This window comes from Haliotis cracherodii, unplaced genomic scaffold (assembly GCF_022045235.1).
Source record: "Haliotis cracherodii isolate W230 unplaced genomic scaffold, xgHalCrac1.p SCAF_27, whole genome shotgun sequence".
NCBI lineage: Eukaryota > Metazoa > Mollusca > Gastropoda > Lepetellida > Haliotidae > Haliotis > Haliotis cracherodii.
The window spans coordinates 3376727-3398681 of NW_027266283.1; the positions used below are offsets into that span (position 1 = coordinate 3376727).

A 21955-nucleotide genomic window follows, 5' to 3' on the forward strand; every position below is an offset into this window, starting at 1 on the left:
AGATGGGTTTGATGAGAAAAGTCCACAAGCCAAGGTACGGAGCTGGCAAATTACAAATCATAATCAGGGTTAATTTTGAATTCAAACACACAAAGGATTCTGGAACGGCTAAATGACTCAACACTGCACAGTGAATTGGGCTCCTTAGATTGGGCCACCTATGCCCCATGTTATCTATGAGGTGAGGTGAAATGGGGTTTAACGTTGTGTCCAAAATTATTGCACTTATATATAGTGTGGCTGCTTATACTAGTCCAGGCTGATGCCGATTTAGAGTGCTAGCACACTGAGATACCATGCCGCAGTTTAACATGAATACCCCACTCAGACACAGTATACTGACTCCGAGCCGACCAGTCCTTGTTTTAGTCCCTTAATGCCGAGCGCCAGACAGGGTAACAATAAGTACCATCTTTTAATGTCTTTTGGTATGACGCGGCTGGGGATCTAACCCCGGACCTTCCGCTCTCCGGGCGGACGCTCTACCATTAGACCACAGAGGCGGTCCCATGTAATCTATGAAGGTGACAAGTCATCACTGAATCATAGTGAGAAGTAGAGTCAATATCTCTGACCAATCAGAATGCAGGATTTCCAAAAACATCATGGTGTATGGATTCTAAAACACACTGCTACGATACATAAAACACACAAGACTTGAGGTTCAATTATCAACATGTTTATACAGAGATATTTACAAATGTACAATGATTAACATTAAAATGAGAAACTGTACAATTAAAACAACCTTAGAGACACATGACAGATCAAAATAAGGATCATGAACACAGAGAGTCCTCATTACGTGTCCATCCAGGACTTCGGGACAATGGATGGACTATCTCGTCCTCGTTAACACCGCCGGACCTCTTCCACTCTTGTAAAACCTCACTTCAAAACAGTTAAAAGTTCTTGAAAGAGTGTGTGACACTTTTTATGGATAGCAACTTCTTTTCTTTGTCACAACGTCTCCAAGCCACTCCTTGCTCTTCATCACATGAATGCTTGAACGTTGTGATAAGGAATGAAAGAAGTGGCTAGCCATAAAAAACTGTCATGTATTCATGTTCCCCCAACTTCTAAATGCATATCAAAGTCTTCTTGAAAGAGGCTACACTGTCTGAGACAGATACACATGCGTTCTGAAATAAACCTGTTGAACATCTCTGTCGTGTTTCTGTCAAGGTAAGATTGTAACGGCTTCACTCATGCTGGGATGTTTACTGAATCTACATGGCACTTCGTAACAAGTCTGGAACAATATTTAAACAATAAAATTGACTTTGCTGCACCAAAGTAACAGAAGGTGAAGGGGTTTTATGTCGTGTCCAACATGGGATAAACTGTTGACAGATACTGACAGAGTACCATCCATCAGTGTCAAAGGTCCTAGCACATTCACAGACATTTATCTTCAAATTGTTGATCATTCAGCAACACCGAGACAGAAAAAATAACAATGTTAAAATTACAGATTAAAAAACACTAGGAGGAAAAGAGGCCAATATTGAAAACATGTTTCAACTTTGGTTAAAAAATAAAAAAACAAAAATTAGATCCATCCCAGTGGGAATAGATTGAGGGTCTGTTACTTCCAGGTACCTGCAACATAGCATTGTCTCTATCGGATGAAGTCAGTGTTCTGCCTTGGAATAAGTGAACCCATGAGACCAGATCCCCCTCATTGGGCTCATAACAGTTGACGAGTCCCTCCCCCCAACTGCCCGGAATATCCCGTAGCTTATGATCAACAGGCATTCCAAACGTTTTAGTTTTAGTTTAAAAATGTTACACCACCAGTCATACAGCATGTGCAGTGTCCTGACATACTGACTTGGACAAGCCTTAAAACAATAACAAATCTGGGTCCGACGTCTGCAAAGAGCAACTGATATTTTATGTAAATGGTAAGAGTTGTATTACTAAAACACTTGATGCAGATAATAAGGAGATTGCTGCCCTGGTTTAGTACAAGTGAACTATTTCAAATGCACATTTGCCCTTTTTGTTAAAAGAAACCTTTTCAAATCAGTGAAACAAATGATGAAGCACCACACATCCATGTCCAACATCTGCACCGAAAACCAACATCTGTCAGGGGCCCAAAGGGAGATAACCCAGATTTCAAAACACATTGAGAGACCGGAGTTATCCCCCCTCAGTTGAACCACACCCCTTTCTTGTCTCAGCTCATTTGTATGCCATTTTTCTCTGTCACTAATACAACTATCTTCAATAACAAAGAGTATTATCTTCTAAACAACAAAAACAATGAGCATCTTACAGAAAAATAATAATGCAACTTTCAATTTTATGTTTAATCCCTTTCATTAGAAGCATTTGACAACAATAAAAAAAAGTCTTAAAAAGTATTTCATTGTCAGGCTTAATGTCGCAGGAAGGCCCAAGTGACACAGATCAAAGACTTTTACAAATCGGTGAAGCCGAAAAAACCAGGGCATATTGACACAAGGATCAGTATGGGACTGAGACTGAGCCAACAATCACTGGATCCTGGCTTGATGAAGCAGTGGGACCGAGACTGAGCCAACAATCACCGGATCCTGGCTTGATGAACTGGACTGAGACTGAGCCTACAATCACCGGATCCTGGCTTGATGAAGGGGACTGAGACTGAGCCAACAATCACCGGATCCTGGCTTGATGAAGGGGACTGAGACTGAGCCAACAATCACCGGATCCTGGCTTGATGAAGCAGTGGGACCGAGACTGAGCCAACAATCACCGGATCCTGGCTTGATGAAGCAGTGGGACCGAGACTGAGCCAACATTCATCGGATCCTGGCTTGATGAAGCAGGGGCACTGAGACTGAGCCAACAATCACCGGATCCTGGCTTGATGAAGCAGTGGGACTGAGACTGAGCCAACAATCACCAGATCCTGGCTTGATGAAGGGGACTGAGACTGAGCCAACAATCACCGGATCCTGGCTTGATGAAGCAGTGAACTCTGCATAGACAGTTGCAGTGCCACGGCCCAGTGGGCCAACCGTCCTCCACAAACATACTGCTACAATGCAACTGTCCACATGCAACACATACCACATCCCAAATAAATGATGTTTGTAACCCTGCCAAATGGAGTTTTATAACTGGAATCCTATCCTAAAATCTAATGAGAATCAGTCTCTACATATCAAAGTGACGCAACACAAACACTGCCATTAACCAGTCGACAGATTTGTTTGTTATCCTCACATCAGGGGAAGAGATGTCCCTGTGGAGAGATAAGGCAAAATATGTGCATAATAAAAATCAAACACTATACAGTCATCAGTCAGCAACAATTGTATGTGTATCAGAACATGAAAATATCAACATATGACAAACATTTGATCTGTGATCTGCTGCCGTTTCACTTTTAGACTACGTAACTGCACTCATCTTATGAGCTGTGAAAGTGTCTTAAATAGATAAGTTAGATAACTCACTGATGTTCTAGCACTAGATACAACTGAGTTTGGAGTGTATATGGGAGGATACAGAGACAAATAAATAATGTAGTTCTCGCTACCGGTAAACAAAGATCTGAGGACATCCCATTACGGGTCACGTCAGACCGACCTTGCACGAACTTTAACCGACCAATGGAATGACGAATCAGAAGGCAGCTTTCTCGTGCTTTATGGCACTAATTTCAAATTGGCGACTGCGTTTCGAAACATATTTTGACAAATTCTTGATTACAAATTTGAAACCCTGAACAAAAGAACATTCTGGAATGGTCTAGATGGTCTACATTGTATGGATTCAGTTGTTAAACCCGTAACTATTGTTCGGAATATCCCATGTTAATGTTTTCGAGGTTGTATGATTAGAAATCACATTCCGACTGTCACTTTCATGATCTGGTAAGTGACGCTCTGATTGGTCGGATGAAAGGTCGTTCTGACGTGACCCCTAATGGGATGTCTTCAGATCTTTGTTTAGCGATAGCGAGAACTAAGGTCTGATTATAATGAGAGTGTGCACCACTGTCCTCAGCGTGACAGCATGAGCAGTGAGACACTGGAATAAAACAGGACTAGTCGTGCCAGGCTGTCTCAAGAAACCTGTATCTTGGGCTGGCTAAAAAGGTTGATAATCGGAATTATCATTGATGGGAATAACTATTTACGATTATCGATATGAAATTGTTGTCATCGATAATAACTTACATAAACTATTGTGATGAAATAAAGTTTAGATTTACTTAAACAGACATGTTATTGTGAATAATGTCAATTGTCGACGATGGAAAGCAACAGTTTTTGTTATATCTCAAATGTCCACAAAACAATCTATGTGTAAATTTGTCACCTCTCACCAGTGGCGTGAGATATGTTTATTTCTTTTGGGACTTTCTGCATACCTGCTTAAAGTTACTTCTCGGATATAAAAAAAAGAACTACCCTATACATACGAGCGAGTATGTTTGGTTTTACGCCGCTTTTAGCAATATTCCAGCAATATCACGGCGGGGGACACCAGAAATGGACTTCATACATTGTACCCATGTTGGGAATCGAACCCGGGTCTTCGGCGTGATTAGCTAACGCTTGAACCACTAGGCTACTTGACCGCCCCTCTATACATACGACCACTATCAGATTGTTAGACTGGTTGTCCACACTGAAATGGGGGAAGTCATATGCATGTTGAACACAATATGGCATCCACAAATCTCATTATTACTGAAAGCTTGGTATCACCCTGTATTAATCTTTGTATTCTATTTGCAGGCACTGCATTCAATCAACAAAGTTCTTGTGTCACAAGCTTCACATGTTCAGCTGTGTACCGTTTGCTGGTAATTACCAGTTTTTTACTGGTAAAATTAGGCTTGGACCGGTAATTCATGTGACTGCCAGTCCGTGTGGACCGGCAAATAAAGTACCTTATAAATCTTTGTTGTTAAACAAAACATTGGTGATATTCTCATAAGTACATTTTTAGAACAAAGTCAGCTTGTCTGTTACCGTCAGGGTTTCCCCTGGTCTATTTCTAGGTTAAATATCCATTTGTAGCGACCTCGTCTGGAAATATTAAAAAAAAAAGAGAAAATTGTGACTGAAGTTTGTGTGAATGACATATAGATCTAACAAAGTTACTTCAGAGATGACATCTTTGCACTGAACATGATGTTGAGTGAATTAAAACCAAATAATTTTCATACATTTTTTTCATTTGTTGAAAGTTGGGACTGGCAAAAATTAGGGGGGACTGGTAATTTTCTGGAGTTTCCAGTCCACAAGGACTGGCAGTTTCAAAAGCCAGCGGGAACACTGCTTGAAGTGGGTATTAAGAGAATTAACATTATTCTAACTTAAAATAATTTCAGTACGCCAACTTTCAGTACAGTGTAAAAAGCAAACTGTTGCTTCCTTGTGTAGTTAGAAATAATAAAACATTGTATGAACACAAATGAAATGAACACATACACCATGGTGCAGATAAAACAGTGGAAAAGAACCTCTAATGTATGTACAAGGTACTGGCTAAAAATGTTAAAACATTAACAACATTTTGAAAATTGCTCAGTCGTCAGTATGTAAATTCAACATGAAATATTAACATGAAAACTTCAACTAAAGCCATGTGCCTGGCCATTAGGCTGGAACATCCTGGTAACCATGACGCTCCCACAAACATACAGCACTCATACAACAAGCCACTTCTGTGCTGACAATAAGCAGCAAGCAGGAGTCCTGTTACCATGACAACAGTGACCTTGCACTCCCTGGAATTGACAGAAGGAAAGATGGCCAAATGGGGTCATTATTGAGAAGTGTTGCTTAGTTTTATGTGATGACATCAAATTTTTTCCTGACAAGGAAAGTTTCTGGATTTCATGTTTGGATGACATATTTGATATTGTCGCCTAAGAACCATAATGTCCTATCTCCAGTTTTACAAGTTTTGAAAAAAGGATATTTTAAAATTTGAAGTGTTGTATATTAACTTAAAAAACAATATGCATTTATTTCACATGAAACAAACAAATAAATACAAATTAATTGATATGTTTTTTAAACAAAAGTAACAATCCATCCATTTACAGATCAATGTTATTTTTATGTAAGAATATGAAGCAAGTTCGGACTTTTAGTTTCAGATCCATACTGTTCTATCTCTATTTTTAATTCATTTAGCATCTTCTGATTATTCCTGACCAAAGATTTCACAAAGAGGAGAGACCGCATACTGGAGACAGCTTATTGTAACGAAGTCATCATCTTTTATTCAGCATCAGATCACTGCATTCACTCCCAATGTTCACATTCTACAGTTGATAAATGATAACCAAATGGTTCTTTCTCCAAATGATTTGGAAGTATGTGGTCAGCGTTAGAAATTGGTACTAGTCCTGTAGTCCTTACCAAACTGCCCAATAGTAAAGGTATCCTAAGGACTAGTAGAAATTGGCCCTTTTTAAGGGTTTTGCTATATGTTATCATTATAAGGATTAGTGGACAAAAACTGTTAGTTTCTAACCCTGATGTGGTCCTATCTCCTTGTCACATGATCTGTCACATGATCTGTGTCAAGGATTTGATTGGACTCATGGACACTGACATGGACATAGAACAGTCTGGTTCTGAGTACCTTGTGGGCTTCACACATTGTACCCATGTCGGGAATCGAACCCGGGTTTTGGGCTCGACGTGCGAACGCTTCAACCACTAGGCTACCCGACCGCCCACAAAAATGTTAGGAAAGCACCCACATGAAGAGAAAATGCAAAAACATAATTATTGGTAAAAAAGCGAACATAGGACCTGGTTCTCAGGCGACGTTTGATCTACAGGAACCATGTCTGCACTGCCAAAGTAAACTGATGACACAATTCTGACAGTGCACCATCTTAGCAGCCAGACCTAAAAGAACCAAATATGCTCAATCAACAACTTCCTTTGTTTTGACCAGAAACTATATTCATTGTTTTGTAACTGTATTAAACTACAGCTTGTTTAAAATTCCGCCATCTCAGCATCCGTCAAAACCGATACCGATAATCCTACCATGGAATCCCTACAACTGTCTTGCGTATATTAAACTCTGGGAGTTCAACCAGGCACAGTGTGATGGCGCCTGGCCACCCAATAGCACTAGCAGCAGATGAAAACATAATAACACTTGTTCACAGAAACCCACCGTAACTAATATGTTATAATAATAATAATAGGCCATTTATAGTGCGCATATTTCCACACCACTCAGAGGCATGCTCAAAGCGCTGTTATTACTCCGGTTACTGAATAAGTATGCACTCAAGAAATCATTCTCAGCTCCCTGGGGAGGATACAGCCCAAGCCGCTAGAAGGGTAACAACCACATTGCAATCTCATCCTACTGGGTACCCATTCACTGCTGGGCAAACAGAGGCACATTTCGTACAAAGTCGCTTGGCCAAGGAGACGCCACGTGTGTTACATATGCTTCAGTGTGGACTGACTGGCGTAACTTCACCTTATTTGTGACCTGTGCGCTATGCACAGGACATGCCACCAAATGGAGGTTCCCAATATTCCTGGTTTGTTCTAAGTTTCTGCATTCTTGGAGACATCCGCAGACCGTCATCTTCCCGAGGCAAGTGAGTTAACTGACTAGAAAAGTCCAGTTTCCACCCTTGCCGAACTAGGCTGGTATTATGGAGTTACATTTTGGCTGGACTAACGAGTCTATGCATAGTCCAATCAAAATTGCGCACCGAAATTTGCAATCCGGTTCGTAAAGTGTCATGCAGATTTCGGTCGACTGCAGGATTTGCAAAGCATGTGCACCGCTAGCTCGTTGTCAACAGACATTTTCTAAATCTTTTCATGTTTTTAATCAAGGTACTCACGTGATTTGATGCACTTCGCGGTGAAAGACTCGTTTTATCACAATATAGATCTTGATTATCGATAAGGTCGTCTTGACTTGGCGCCACCATTTTGTTTGAAACAAATGCAAGTGATACAAGAGGTGGAATCTAATTGGTCCATAGGAGAGGCATAGAAGGAACATAACTCATAATAGCCACTGGTGGCGCTACGATCGAGCCCAGGAATTCCAGCCTAGTTCGGCAAGGGTGGAAACTGGACTTTCCAAGTCAGTTAACTCCCTTGCCTGGGGAAGATGGCAGACCGTAGAACTTTGACAACCTGCAATTGTTTAGAATGAGTAGTTGTGTACACGATGCGAAATCCATGTAAAAAATGTGTACAGGTTAATAATGTATTAGGAAAGAATGAACATGCTGCAACCCTAAATGAGACCCACACCAAATGGTGTTCTTCACTCATTCATTCATTCATTGAAAGTACAAAAATAGATTGGACTGAATAATGATATAATAGTGTGATACATCTTTCCACCTCTAGGTAGACTGTCGTTTGGTCTCTTGACGTCGTATCAACATAGACTGGCTCCAAATTGAACGCAGGCAAGAAAAAATCATTTCAAAACCTACTAAGGAGATAACAGGCACTGACAAACTTCCCAGAAGCAAACTACAGACATTGTCCTGCAGGGGAGTAGGTATTTGTTATGTTCCACATTTTGCATAATTAGAACCACTTGATATAATGCTGAGAAGAATGAGTTATCCCCCCTTACCACCTCTGCGTAGTGTCAGCTTGAAGTCAAAATGAAGAGGCGAAATAGGATAATTCAGTTAAATTTTCCTGATTAACTAACCGATCATGAACTAATCTGAACATAATCACGATGATACAGGAAAAGATTCGGTGAATATGTTAAATAACTGAATGGAATGTTTGAGTTACGATGAACAGCATGTGTCCTAGCATCAATATTACCACTGATTGTCACTATGTAATTGTTACACTACAATGCAAGGCAAACAAGACTAGAAAAAGCATCACTTCAACTGCAGCACAGCAAAGCTTGGGGCATCCATCCATCACATATGCTTTTCTCACATTGCCATGGAAACTCAAAATGCACCACAGAATCAAACTATCCATGCATTCATATCACTTCAATTCATTTCTTTCATTAAACCAAACGTCAATCAGTGAAATAAAATATCCCCTTGAACCTGAAGATAATAAAAAGAATAAATCGTGTTTTCTTTCATCTAAAATCTGTCCCCTCGTTCTGATTCTCCACTGCCCTATATCCTGGGCGAGACCAGGTCCGTGGAGAGGTTGAACAACTTGGCACACTGGTCAGCAGAGGTTTGCTTGCTCTCGACGTAATATGAAACATTAAAATCTGTGACTTAAGTAAAACAATGAAATGAACCAATGCTGTTTTCATGTGGACGAAGATCAGTGATCATTTCTTCTTTCTTTCTTCTTGACAACGGGGGCAATACCACTTCCCCTTCGGCTTGGTGGTCAGTCCAACGCAGGCAAAGTGGAACCACTCAATGGGGCACTGCAACAGAATTGACTCGGTTTTACAATGAGGCAACCTAAACAAGTGGAACCACTCAATGGGGCACTGCAACAGAATTGACTCGGTTTTACAATGAGGCAACCTAAACAAGTGGAACCACTCAAGGGTGCACTGCAACAGAATTGACTCAGTTTTACAATGAGGCAACCTAAACAAGTGGAACCACTCAATGGGGCACTGCAACAGAATTGAGTCGGTTTTACAATGAGGCAACCTAAACAAGTGGAACCACTCAAGGGTGCACTGCAACAGAATTGACTCGGTTTTACAATGAGGCAACCTAAACAAGTGGAACCACTCAATGGGGCACTGCAACAGAATTGACTCAGTTTTACAATGAGGCAACCTAAACAAGTGGAACCACTCAATGGGGCACTGCAACAGAATTGACTCGGTTTTACAATGAGGCAATCTAAACAAGTGGAACCACTCAATGGGGCACTGCAACAGAATTGACTCGGTTTTACAATGAGGCAATCTAAACAAGTCGAACCACTCAATGGGGCACTGCAACAGAATTGACTCAGTTTTACAATGAGGCAATCTAAACAAGTGGAACCACTCAATGGGGCACTGCAACAGAATTGCCTCGGTTTTACAATAAGGCAATCTAAACAAGTGGAACCACTCAATGGGGTACTGCAACAGAATTGACTCGGTTTTACAATGAGGCAATCTAAACAAGTGGAACCACTCAATGGGGCACTGCAACAGAATTGACTCAGTTTTACAATGAGGCAATCTAAACAAGTGGAACCACTCAATGGGGCACTGCAACAGAATTGACTCAGTTTTACAATGAGGCAACCTAAACAAGTGGAACCACTCAATGGGGCACTGCAACAGAATTGACTCAGTTTTACAATGAGGCAACCTAAACAAGTGGAACCACTCAATGGGGCACTGCAACAGAATTGACTCAGTTTTACAATGAGGCAACCTAAACAAGTGGAACCACTCAATGGGGCACTGCAACTCATTCTGACTGTCACTTTCATGATCTGTTAAGCGACACTTATTGGTTGGATGAAAGGTCGTTCTGACGTGACCCTTAATGGGATGTCCTCAGATCTTTGTTTAGCAATAGCGAGAACTAAGATCAGATTTTTATGAGATTGGATTGGGCAGTCAAAGTGCGCTCGTGGTTCTCCTGACATGACCTTCAAGGAATGGCTTATCAGACCTTCCTGGACAGAGGTATCGACAGTGAGTGGGCGAGTGAGTTGGGTTTAACGCCACTTTTAACATTATTCCAGTTATATCACGGCGTGTCAGCTTATTGTGGGAGGAAAGCCCGAAGTGATGCAGGTCTCAGACGTTTACCAACTCGGTGAAACCCACGAGCACGGGTATGGTGCTGACAAACCTAGAAACATAATTGGGGCGAACTGGGATTCGAACCCACAATCATAGGTTTCTGGCGTGCCCAAGGGACGCAGTGAATCGTGGCGCCTTAGACGACTGGGCCACCTAGGTATCGACAGTAAAAATCTGATTTTACAGACATATTCAAACATATGCTGTTAATATGACCATCTACTCCACCCCTAAAGTCAACAGAGTATTTGGGACGGATTCTGCCGCAGAACTCTCAGGCCACAATAACCCACCGGCATCAGTTCCTACAAAACACACAGTGATCTACTCACATCAGCGTTGTCACATCCAATCATCTCTCCGTACGACACCTGGTGACACAGGCAGTACGTGGGCTCGTTGGGGTCGACAGGCATGTCCAGGACGTCGGACGGGTGGGTGATCGATGGGAACGGAGGGAGTGGGGGATCTGCTTCAACTGGCCTGAAACCAAAACAAATCACACTACATAAATATAGTTCCTTGTCTTGTCAATGTTTGTTACAACTATCAAAATGATGGTCTTTAGGTTATAGCGCTAAATAGTTCTAAATATGAATCCCAGAGCAACATCCTTTTATTAAACTTGAAAATAAATTCCACGACACTTCTCCCATGTGTCAACAGTTGTCTCCCCTTAGCATGACCATTTTTCTGAATGTATATGTTAATGTATCATACATTTTTTCTCAAACAAATGATCTTACAATAACTGTCCCTTCTTCTTTTTCTTCTTAGGAATTTCATCCTCAAACTCTTCCTTCTTCTTCCTCTTCTTTTCTTTGTCTTTGTCTGAAAACAATATCTTTATATAAAAAGTTGCTCTCTTCAACATGATCATCAACAAGAAATAAAGACAAACCTCACAGAAACTAACTACAGGCCTCAAAGTTTAATGTTTTTCCATGCAGCCATATGGCTACAGGTATTTTTTTTCAGGTAGCAAGTGGTAAAATCCAGAAGTCAAGCAAAAATTGTAGGAAGCCAAAAGCATTTGTAATTATAATATAATATAAAATAACTAAACATAATATGTACAAGTCATAGCAATAGTCTTGGAATTGTATATTAGTGGAGTGGAACTGTACTTGATTTTTGTTATTTGTAACTTTTGTAACTTTGTAACAGAGTGAGTGAGTGAGTGAGTGAGTGAGTGAGTGAGTGAGTGATACATACATATGGTTTTACTCTGCTTTTGGCAACATTCCAGCAAAATCACACCAGAAATGGACTTCACAAATTGTACCCATGTCAGGAATCGAACCGGGTCTTCGGCGTGACGAGCAAACGCTTTAACCACTAGGCTACCCGACCGCCCCTGAGCATGTTGAGGCCTGAACTAGGCTATTTACTGACATCTACAGACATCCCACTTACTTCTACTGATAATTGACAGCACAGCAATACATGAACAACGATCTACACCATCAGGTCATCCATAAGATACACACTAAGCCCCGGTATACACTATAACCAAATTCCTATGAAATTTTACTGACGTCAAACACAAGTATCATGGGATTAGTAACTGCCTACTTTTCTTGCCCATGTCATGATCATGGCCTCGTGAGCTGGATGATGTCTTGTCCTTCAGATCTGCTTCGAATCTGGCCAGGTCAGCGTCCAGCTTCCTGATGTGCTTGTCCACCTACAAGACAGTGAGATGTCACAGGTAACAATCCGGACTATTCAGCCACAAGCATACTCCAGGTCAAACAAAGAAGAGCATCAGCTAAGCTGCCATGTGCTATGTTATGAACAACAATCACAAGGACAAGCAGCCCCTCACCCACTTTTTGTCCATCATAAAATATGTAAGAGTCAAATTCAGAGGTAGTCCCCATACAAACCCTGAGAAAATAGATCAGATACCGTATTCGACGTAATAAGCGCCCCGCTCTAATAAGCGCCCATGGCGATATTTGCTAATATATTGGCTAGTGAACAATCCCAATCAGCACCCCTTCCGATTGATAAATGTACACAAGACTTATTTATTCGTGTATAATACGCACTCGTGTGTTATATCAGCCTTAATTATGGGCAATTAAATTCTTGAAAAATATATCTGTCGTATGTAAACATTTCAGGCTGATAGCATAAACCACAAAATTTACGATCTTTCAACTCAAAATAATATTCTAATAAGCGCCCCCTATTTCTAATTTTGAGAGTGCCCTGGGCGCTTTTTACGTTGAACACTTTACTCCTATCTACAGTACTTTCTACATTTCCATAAAATTAAGATCTGCTGCTCCTTTCTAATATCTATTAAACAGAGCTTCCAATAACTTTTTGAGCAATTGAGTTTTTACTCTAGGGTTTCTATTTTAATTGGGTTATTACATTTTTCATTCGGTAACCAATATTTTTTCACTCATCTATTCATCTCTCTTTTGTTTTTTTCCTAAAATTAGTGAACATTTTAAGATTTAAAAAAATAAAATTATGTTTTCGATGTATATAACTGTTCTAAATATATAGGCTTTACTAAATTAGCTTGTAATTTTGTTTCGGAAAATAGCTCCTTTAAAAGTAGGCATGCTGGAAAAGCTTCATTGGGTATTTACGAGTGTTGTTTTTATACATTTGAGTTTTTCATTGCATGCATTTCTGTATGTAAGTTAATTGAAAGTAATTGGGTTTCGAATATTATTATTATTATTTTTATTTTTTTTGGGGGGGGGTATTTTACACAAATACGCTGCTTATCTGTAGCTCTGATTTATAGACAATTCTTTCATTTCGGAGACTAAATTCAAGTCTACTTCAGACCAGATTCAGACAGTGACCAGGGTTAGAACTTGACACTAGCCCATTAGCCCAGGGCTAGTACAAATTCTTGCGGACGAGTAAACATTTTCACATTTCCCGGGAGTGTTTTAACATTACAAGGGCATTTATCTCCCCCCGGACTGGTACTAGTAAAGCTTTTGAGTTCAGTTCTATCCCTTCAGTGACATCATACCATTTCATAGGTCTGCATGGCCAGCTGGACCTTGTCGTCCCCGAACTCCTTGCTCTTGGAGAACAGCTTGGTGATGCTGTCCAGGTGGTCCGTCCTCCTCTCAGGCACCATCCCCCGAACATTGTCCAGGTACTCTTCCGCCAGCTGGTCAATCTGCTTCAGCAGCTCTGTAACCATGGCAACAAGAATGTGCAATATACAAAAACTGAACGCACATTGGCAACCCAAGTCACTTTGTCTAATAAGGAATGTACCTGGGATTCAAACTAAAATCACCATGGCAGACAAATTGGGGGGAAATAAAAGAATTTTGTTAAGAATTGAAATTTTCTTGAAATTCCTTATTTTCGTAACATGCTTAAATTTAAGGGGTATTTAATCAGGCTAATATTCTAGTCAATGCAAAAGTCAAACTGCTCATTATACAATCTTCTTGTTTACTGGTCCTGTTATCAGTAAAATGCAAGCCGCCTCTGCAAAGCCATGACGTTAGTTATTACTAAAAAAATGTGGGGCGGAGGGGTAGCCTAGTGGTTAACGCATTTGCTTGGCACCCTGAAGGCCCGGGTTCAAATCCCAACATGGGCACAATGTGGGAAGCCCATTTCTGGGGTCCCCCGCCGTGATATTGCTGGAATATTGCTAAAAAAAAAAAACAACTCACATACTCACTCACTACAAAAATGCGACTTGGTAAATCCATAATTCTATTTATTTTTTTTAAATTGTTACTGATATTTGCTTTAGACTTCAGCCAACTATCACCCTCTGGGCAAGTCTAGATAAATCCCTGCCAATGTTAATGGTATCCTGGTCAGTGTTTGACAATATGCAAATGACGATAGACACAACATACAAGGATACCATTAAACATTTTCAACATCAGACATGTGACTAGGGCTAGAGGTCTATTGCTAAGCTGTAACCATGGAAAGCCTGAAGAATTTTGTTAGCACTGGCAGAGTGAGCCTCCCCTGTGGGCAAATAAACATGTTGACTCATCATATTGATTTTCTAATGCAGTGTACACAGTCGTTTTGTTGTTGGGATCCTGAGTCACAAACCTATCAGCCCCCCTGGATTGATTGAGGCTTCCGAACAAAGTGCCCTGACCGGCGTGTTGAGAAAAAGCGGTTATTTTATTTTGGGGGCTAAAGGTAATATTTTCCTAAATTCAATGGCATTTTAACATTTTTGAAAATTGAATTCAAACTTATAATGTAAAACTTAGCATTTACACGATAGAAACTAAAAGTTTTAGTCCACTAGTCCTCATAAGGATAACATAGAGCGAAACCCTTAAAAAGGGAAAAAGTTCTACTGGTCCTTATGATACCTTAACTATTGGGAAGTTTGGTAAGGACCATAGGACTCGTGCCCATTTCTAAAGCTGATTTAAACTTCTTCCTCTTAATTGGTCCTGAACATGTCACCTCTACAAAGCCATATAATATATTATAACTTTACTAATGGTATCAACATGATTAACTTGAAGACTTGGGGTCCAATATGCCCCGCAGAATCAGTCTAGATAGTCCCTGGTACCACCACCTCTGATATACTCTGTATGACAACAAGAGTCACCCTGCACTCTCTGTCTGTGACTTTATCCACTAGTCAGAAGAATCAGTGTGTGAGTGAGTAAGTTTGGTTTAACGCTGCTTTTAACAGTATTCCAGTTATATCACAGCGTGTCAGCTTAATCTGGGAGGAAAGCCCGAAGTGATGCAGGTCTCTGACGTTTACCACTTTGGTGAAACCTACTTGCACTACTGATTAGTGTTTAGTGGAACAGTTATTAAAACAAACATTTGAGGTCAGAATCAATCATTTTTACTTAGTGTGTGACTGTGATCGATACTTGTATCAAGAATTAAAAACAAAAATTGAAATCCACAGATGCATCAGGTTATTGTCCGACCACAACCCATGGAAAATGATAAATATATGACAGTGTTCTGTTGAAGCAGCGGTCTTGCGGTATTCTTGCAATAATTCATTGATTGGCACATGATATTTATGGTCAGTGGAACATCGGGTGCATTCATGTACAAAGATGGGTTTATTTTCTGGGTTTCTATTATTCAATGTAAATGTCATCATTTTGTTTACCTTAAGCATCTCAATTTACTATCAGCGCATTTCATTGGCTGAACATCACGAATGGTCTAATCAGAATAGAGTTTACACATTTTTGCATATACAGTGGTCATAGTCCTGATGCTGCCAAAGATGTTACTGCTTCTAATGAGCCCAGTATCGCAGAATCACTGGACACTCGTTATGTCAGCCATACACAGAATGACAGTGACAGACTGAGGAAAGACAGAAAACCTGAGAAAGGTAGAAATTTTCAAAACCTGGCTTCTTGACTACACAAGTCATGGTTGCAGCGTAACTCAGAAAAAATATTTCATGTCAGCTTTGGATAAATCATAGGAACTCTAATTCAAGGGGAGCAGTCGGGTAGCCTAATGGTTCAAGTGTTCGCTCCTCACGCCGAAGACCCAGGTTCGATTCCTGTCATGGGTACAATGTGTGAAGCCCATTTCTGGTGTCCCCTGCCGTGATATTGCTGGAATATTGCTAAAAGCGGCGTAAAACCATACTCACTCACTCATTCTAATTCAAGGACAAAGGGTCATTCCGATTCCCGACAGTTAAGGTATCAATCACAAGGACTAGTTCAAGGGTTTTGCTAATTATGTTATCATTATCAGGACTAAACATGCTAGAGGACTAATGTAAATATGTTAGTTTTGTTAGTTTCCTAATCTAGCGCTGTATCCCTGGGGTTTATCATGTTGATACACAGTTATCAGGTGACAATTCTGTTCAGTCAGTGCACCATTCAATATTTGCTTTATAATGTTTGCTTAGTGTCTTAATGAGTCAGTGTTGCATATTGTCTAACTCTGGATAGTGGACATACCACAATAGGAAACTCTGAACCCAAAAAGGAGGTGAGGTGAGGTGAAATGGGGTTTAACGTCGCGTCCAAGATTATTGCACTTATATAGCAACGTGCATGCACGTGTATATGTGTGGCTGCTTGTACTAGTCCGGACTGATGCCGGTTTAAAGTGCCAGCACACTGAGATACCATGCCGCAGTTTAACATGAATACCCCACTCAGACACAGTATACTGACTCCGAGCCGACCAGTCCTTGTTTTAGCCCATTAATGCAGAGCGCCAGACAGGGTAACAACAAGTACCATCTTTTAACGTCTTTTGGTATGACGCGGCTCGGGATCAAACCCCAGACCTTCCAGTCTCTGGGCGGACGCTCTACCATTAGACCACGGAGGCGGTTGAACCCAAAAAGGAAAAGCAGGTTCCTAACATTCAAAAGGAGAAGTGTTTGGCCAGCCTATATTACATACAATTCCCCAATGACAGCCTGCCAAAATGTGTTGAGACTACAAGTGTAGGGAATAGAACCAAACTGCAATGTGACATCATTATTGGTAGATGATAAACGAAAAATATGGTCTATTTTAAGTTAAACTTAAAGTACAAAAGTAATTATCTAAACCTTGCAGCAGAATTGACTCAAATCTGCATTGGATAAAGAAACTGGAGTAACTTGTCAAAACTTGATTAACGAAACAATCTGAAGCTCTCCTTACCTTGTGACCTCTGGTCCAGATCTCGCATAAGGTTGAAATTTCTCTGGAGCTCTGATGGTAAGGACTCCAGACCTGAAAGATGAAGAAACTGTTTGTCAAAATATCCTTTTTGTTGATGCATTGGACCTCTTAGTACTTCAGACTGATCATGACGAAAAAGAAGTGACATTTTGAGTCCAGTTTTAATGACCAAAGTATTGGAGACATTCAGAGCTCCAGATAAGCTGCGTATCTGCGTAAAATACGCATCAGACATGCAGAAATATGCAGTGAAATAAAATTCAAGCGTATCAAATATGCAACGAACATTACAGATACGCTACAAAAACAAAACTAGTGCGTATCATCAAAATATTGTGAAGTAACCCTGCGTATTCAATTAGCAAATCAGCAACTTATTTTGAAATTATATACGGAGATTCCGTCAACCTTGCCAAACTCCACGATGACAGTTACATCATGATCATTTGCCATCACACTTTCTTGTGGAAGTATCGCAGTATTTTTGAGTCCTATACAGCTCTCGAACCTACACGACAACAGTTTGCAGGGACTAGATGAATAGTGTTTTTAAATATTTAACTTAAATACCCACATGTGTAAAAACTAGTGGGTAACAGAAATTTGAATACCCAGATAGAATTACTGATACCCAATGATTTTAAAATGCATGGGTAAAATACCCACAACACCAAAAGCTTATCTGGAGCTCTGGACATTGTTTGATGTGATATTATTTGACAGGGATTGATGGCATAGTTACCTTGGAGTACTGGTTTAAAATATCAGTTACTTACTACCTTACAAATATACTACTCAAAAGAAGTTCAAGACAACCCAATTCTTTTATATTACAGGATATATTAATATTAATATGAAAGAATTGAGTGGACCTTAACTTCTTTTGAGTGGTATGTCTGGCAACAAATATTTTATTTTACAGGACCCTCATATTTCCTGAAAGAACCCTTGAAATTAATAAATGAAGGTCCCCCGTTTTGTAGGTCAAGGTAAAACCCTGGAACAGTGTTTCAGTACTGACAATATTAAACTGACCTTACCAAATATTGATAGTGCATTTTGTCAAATTATCCACCAGTTTTTATATTTGTAAGTGCAAAATAACCGACTCTCAAGATTTGTAACCTGTGCTCCAATGGCAATTCATCATGTTCATACAAAATTTCATATGAAAAATCATTTTGTATTTGAATGACATGACATCTGACCATCCCATTGAAAATCTTCTACATTAAAAATCATGCATCTAAAGGTTTTCAGGGTGTGTGAATTCTATTAAGGAATAGTTAATTATGAGTTAACTATCCAAAGCAAGAAATGTCCAGCTGTCTTACGTGGTTACAATATTTCCCATCAGCTTTGTGAAAACTGCATCAGGTTTTAGCAAAACTCCAAATAAACACTTTAAAATGATTTTACTACTTTTCTCCATTACGTTTATTTAGATTATATTCATAAGGGGGTTTAACATATCTCAAACTCAGCCCAGAACATGAACATGTGAAATCTTTTATCACTGTTCTGTCTGTAGGGTTTCACTCGCCTTACATTGTTTACACTGTTTACGACTACGACCGAGTTCCGACGTATTTGGCAGGTTTCCAAAAAGTCATAAAAATAACAGTAAATGTCATTCAATTCGGATGCAATTGAGTAATATTTCTATATGCATTTCGTGAGACGGAGAGTCAGGCCATCTAATTCTCAAACTGAAATGTTTTGTCTTTGATTTGATCTTTAATCTCGGACGATGAAAAAAGTGACATATTGCGCCAAATTTTAAGACCGACGCGGGTCCATTTAAAAAGTTTTGACACTGCTTTCCTGACAAAGACAATAGGTCTTCAGTGCACGTGGGACTAAAATGGCATATAAATTGTGTTATCATATGTTGTGTCACCATTATGCAAAATCCGAGTTAAAAATAATCGATGACAGGTGAATACTTACTGTCCAAATAATGCTCCAAATACATTGCAGTCGCCATTTTTCTGGAGCAAGTGTCAAGGTCGAGTGAAGTTTGTGATAATGTATTCCTGACGTCAACCGTTATACGGGATACCGTTATACGACCTGCTGCTGACAATATAGTGTACAGCCAAACCCACACAAACGACGCCTTTCGTGTTTGCCCCGGATTTGTAATATCGAATGATGTATTCACACTGGATATGCAATGGGAGAAAGGTGAATCGTTTCCAGATACATTCCATCTGGGAGTCTAAATAAGATTATCTCATTATATAACATTACATTGACTCCCAGCACTGTCATCTTCTAACAACGGTGATAGGTCCACATCGTTTTTGTCCCTAGAGCAAACCATCTCGGCTATAAGTATGTGAGAAAAATGCTGATCTGTAAGCTTTAAAATATATATATATATATATTTAGTTTGGTTGCATAATATATGGATGGTTGCATATCAATAATATGGATATAATGTCTTTGGCGACTTTTTGAGAGAGAAAACCCATTGAAAAATCGATATCCAGGCGTTAAACATCAGTTCAGAAACAAATTAAAAAAGAAATGCTATATATTGCATGTACTTTGTAAAACCAGATTGATTGTAAATATATATGTTAGATGTAGTTCAGGCTTATATGTGAGAATGTGTTGGGGAGGAAAGAAGATATATGCTTTTTAAAGTATCGTTTTTGTTGTTTTCCTCTGTGGAACAGATGTTCAGTGAGATTGTGTATTGGATGGTAAAATATACGATGTAAGCGTTTATGTAAACAAGCTGAGACAAGTGTTTGGTGAATGTAAACTGAGCGAGCCTTCCTTTCCCGTACTCCCTGATGTATCTTATAATATATGGCGTCGCTTTCGCTGATTTGGTGAAGTTTCGACAATAATTATCATTATATTATACATATATTTACCACAGGTATGAAGCTACTAGTATCTACTCAAATGCGACCAGTGGATCTGTTTGCATTCCAGTAATGATTCTCAACTCCCTTGGGAGTATACAACCCAAATTGCTTGGAGGTTTCTCAACATCCACCTCAGATATCGGGAACCTGTTCCCGGCTTGGTGAACAGAGGCACATAATTGTGAACTGAGTCACTTGCCCAGGGTGACACCACACGTTTTGACAAACTCAATACTATCATGTTTTAAGGACCTCACGCGTCTTCAGAAGAGTGTTTGTTTGTTTGTTTGTTTGTTGTTGAACGACGCACTTAGCAATATTCCAGCTGTATGACACCGGTCTTCAAATAATCGAGTCTGGACCAGACAATCCAGTGATTAATATCATGAGCATCGATCTACGCAAATGGGAAACGACGACATGTATCAACCAACTCAGCAAGCCTGACCACCCGATCCCGTTAGTCGCCTCTTACGACAAGCATAGTCGCCTCTTGCAACAAGCAAGGGTTACTGAAGACCTATTCTAACCCGGATCTTCCCGGTCCTCCAGAGGAGTGAGTGAGTGAGTGAGTGGGTGAGTCGGGTTTAATGCTGCTTTGATCAGTATTCCAGTTATATCTCGGGTTCTTCAGAGGAAGGACAATGAGTGAATGAGTTCGGCTGACGTCTCATGGAACAAAGTTAGAGTAATATCACAGCGTCCAACTTAACATGCGAGGTCTGCAGTAACACAGATCATATCATTTGTCACATTGGCCCAGCCCGCCTTATATAATGTTGGTCTTACAACGCGTTGTGCTGACAACAACTAACGGTTATCTGATCCTTGCACAAAAGGTGAATTATGGGTGGCCTGATTGCTGCTATACTTGGACCACATTCTGAATGAGTATGGTTTTACACCGCGTTTAGCGATGTTCCAGCCATATCACGACAGGGACACCAGAAATGAGCCTCGCACATTGTACCCATGTAGGAATCGAACCCGAGCTTTGCGTGACCAGCAAACGCTTTAACCACTCGGCTACACTCGCTCCACTGTATATAGCGATGTTCAAAGATATTGTCTGCGTGGTGTTCGAACAAGTGAAGTATATCATGTCACCATGGTCGAGTTCCGAGCTCCAAATACGCAAATAAATCATCTTAACCAAACAGATTTGAGCTGCTTCCGTACAAATAAGAATTAAAAATATATATTAAACAATAGTGTGACGACGCTGTCCGTAATTACCCAATGTAGCCTTTTCAGATTGAATATAACAGCATGTGTTAGCAGATCTTTTCTTTACTGATCGAATGCATAAACTCTATTGAATAAGGACATACAATAAATAAAACAAAACAAGATAATAATGACAATAATTTTTTAAAATGATAATTGTGGAATACCTGTGATGTAGATTATAAATCTACATGTGTATGTTGTCGGACCTCTGTTGACATAAAGCCGTGCATACAATGTTAGTGGTTAGGCGAACACTATACATATTTTTGCACCCTCAAAGCAAACTATGTGGATTGCAAAATTGACATATTGTATATAATAGACACTACTTGTTAAGAGTACACAGTTATAATTGTTTATAATAGCGTTTGATATTGGAAAGAAATTGATGTATGATAAAATAAACGCATTAAGACATTTTGTTTAATAGCTTTGCTGGTTCATCGCTATTCCACCACA

At 39.9% G+C, this 21955-nt stretch overlaps 1 protein-coding gene across 2 annotated transcripts; it reads right to left on the minus strand.

The window, feature by feature from the left end:
- Positions 1-1368: 1368 nt before the first annotated feature.
- Positions 1369-19391, minus strand: LOC139473103 (inhibitor of growth protein 4-like). 2 transcript variants are annotated; one of them, XM_071255627.1, is made up of 7 exons: positions 19335-19391; positions 17364-17435; positions 13733-13899; positions 12301-12412; positions 11472-11550; positions 11058-11208; positions 1369-9387 (listed from the first exon to the last, which is right to left on the minus strand). In XM_071255627.1, the coding sequence occupies exons 1-7, from the start codon at positions 19369-19371 to the stop codon at positions 9286-9288; spliced, it is 720 nt and encodes a 239-aa protein (XP_071111728.1). In that variant the 5' UTR covers positions 19372-19391; the 3' UTR covers positions 1369-9285. The 2 variants fall into 2 exon arrangements, with proteins under 2 accessions (XP_071111728.1, XP_071111727.1); XM_071255626.1 differs by having other exon boundaries at positions 11472-11556.
- Between the last annotated feature and the right edge of the window lie 2564 nt (positions 19392-21955).

Excerpts from the sequence above, each read along its gene's own strand:
- LOC139473103 (XM_071255626.1), bottom strand. The coding sequence starts at position 19,371 with ATGGCGACTGCAATGTATTTGGAGCATTATTTGGACA. Across the intron at positions 17,436-19,334 it reads TTTGGAGCATTATTTGGACA|GTCTGGAGTCCTTACCATCA; the intron begins GTAAGTATTCAC and ends TTCATCTTTCAG. Across the intron at positions 12,413-13,732 it reads CCATGCAGACCTATGAAATG|GTGGACAAGCACATCAGGAA; the intron begins GTATGATGTCAC and ends ACTGTCTTGTAG.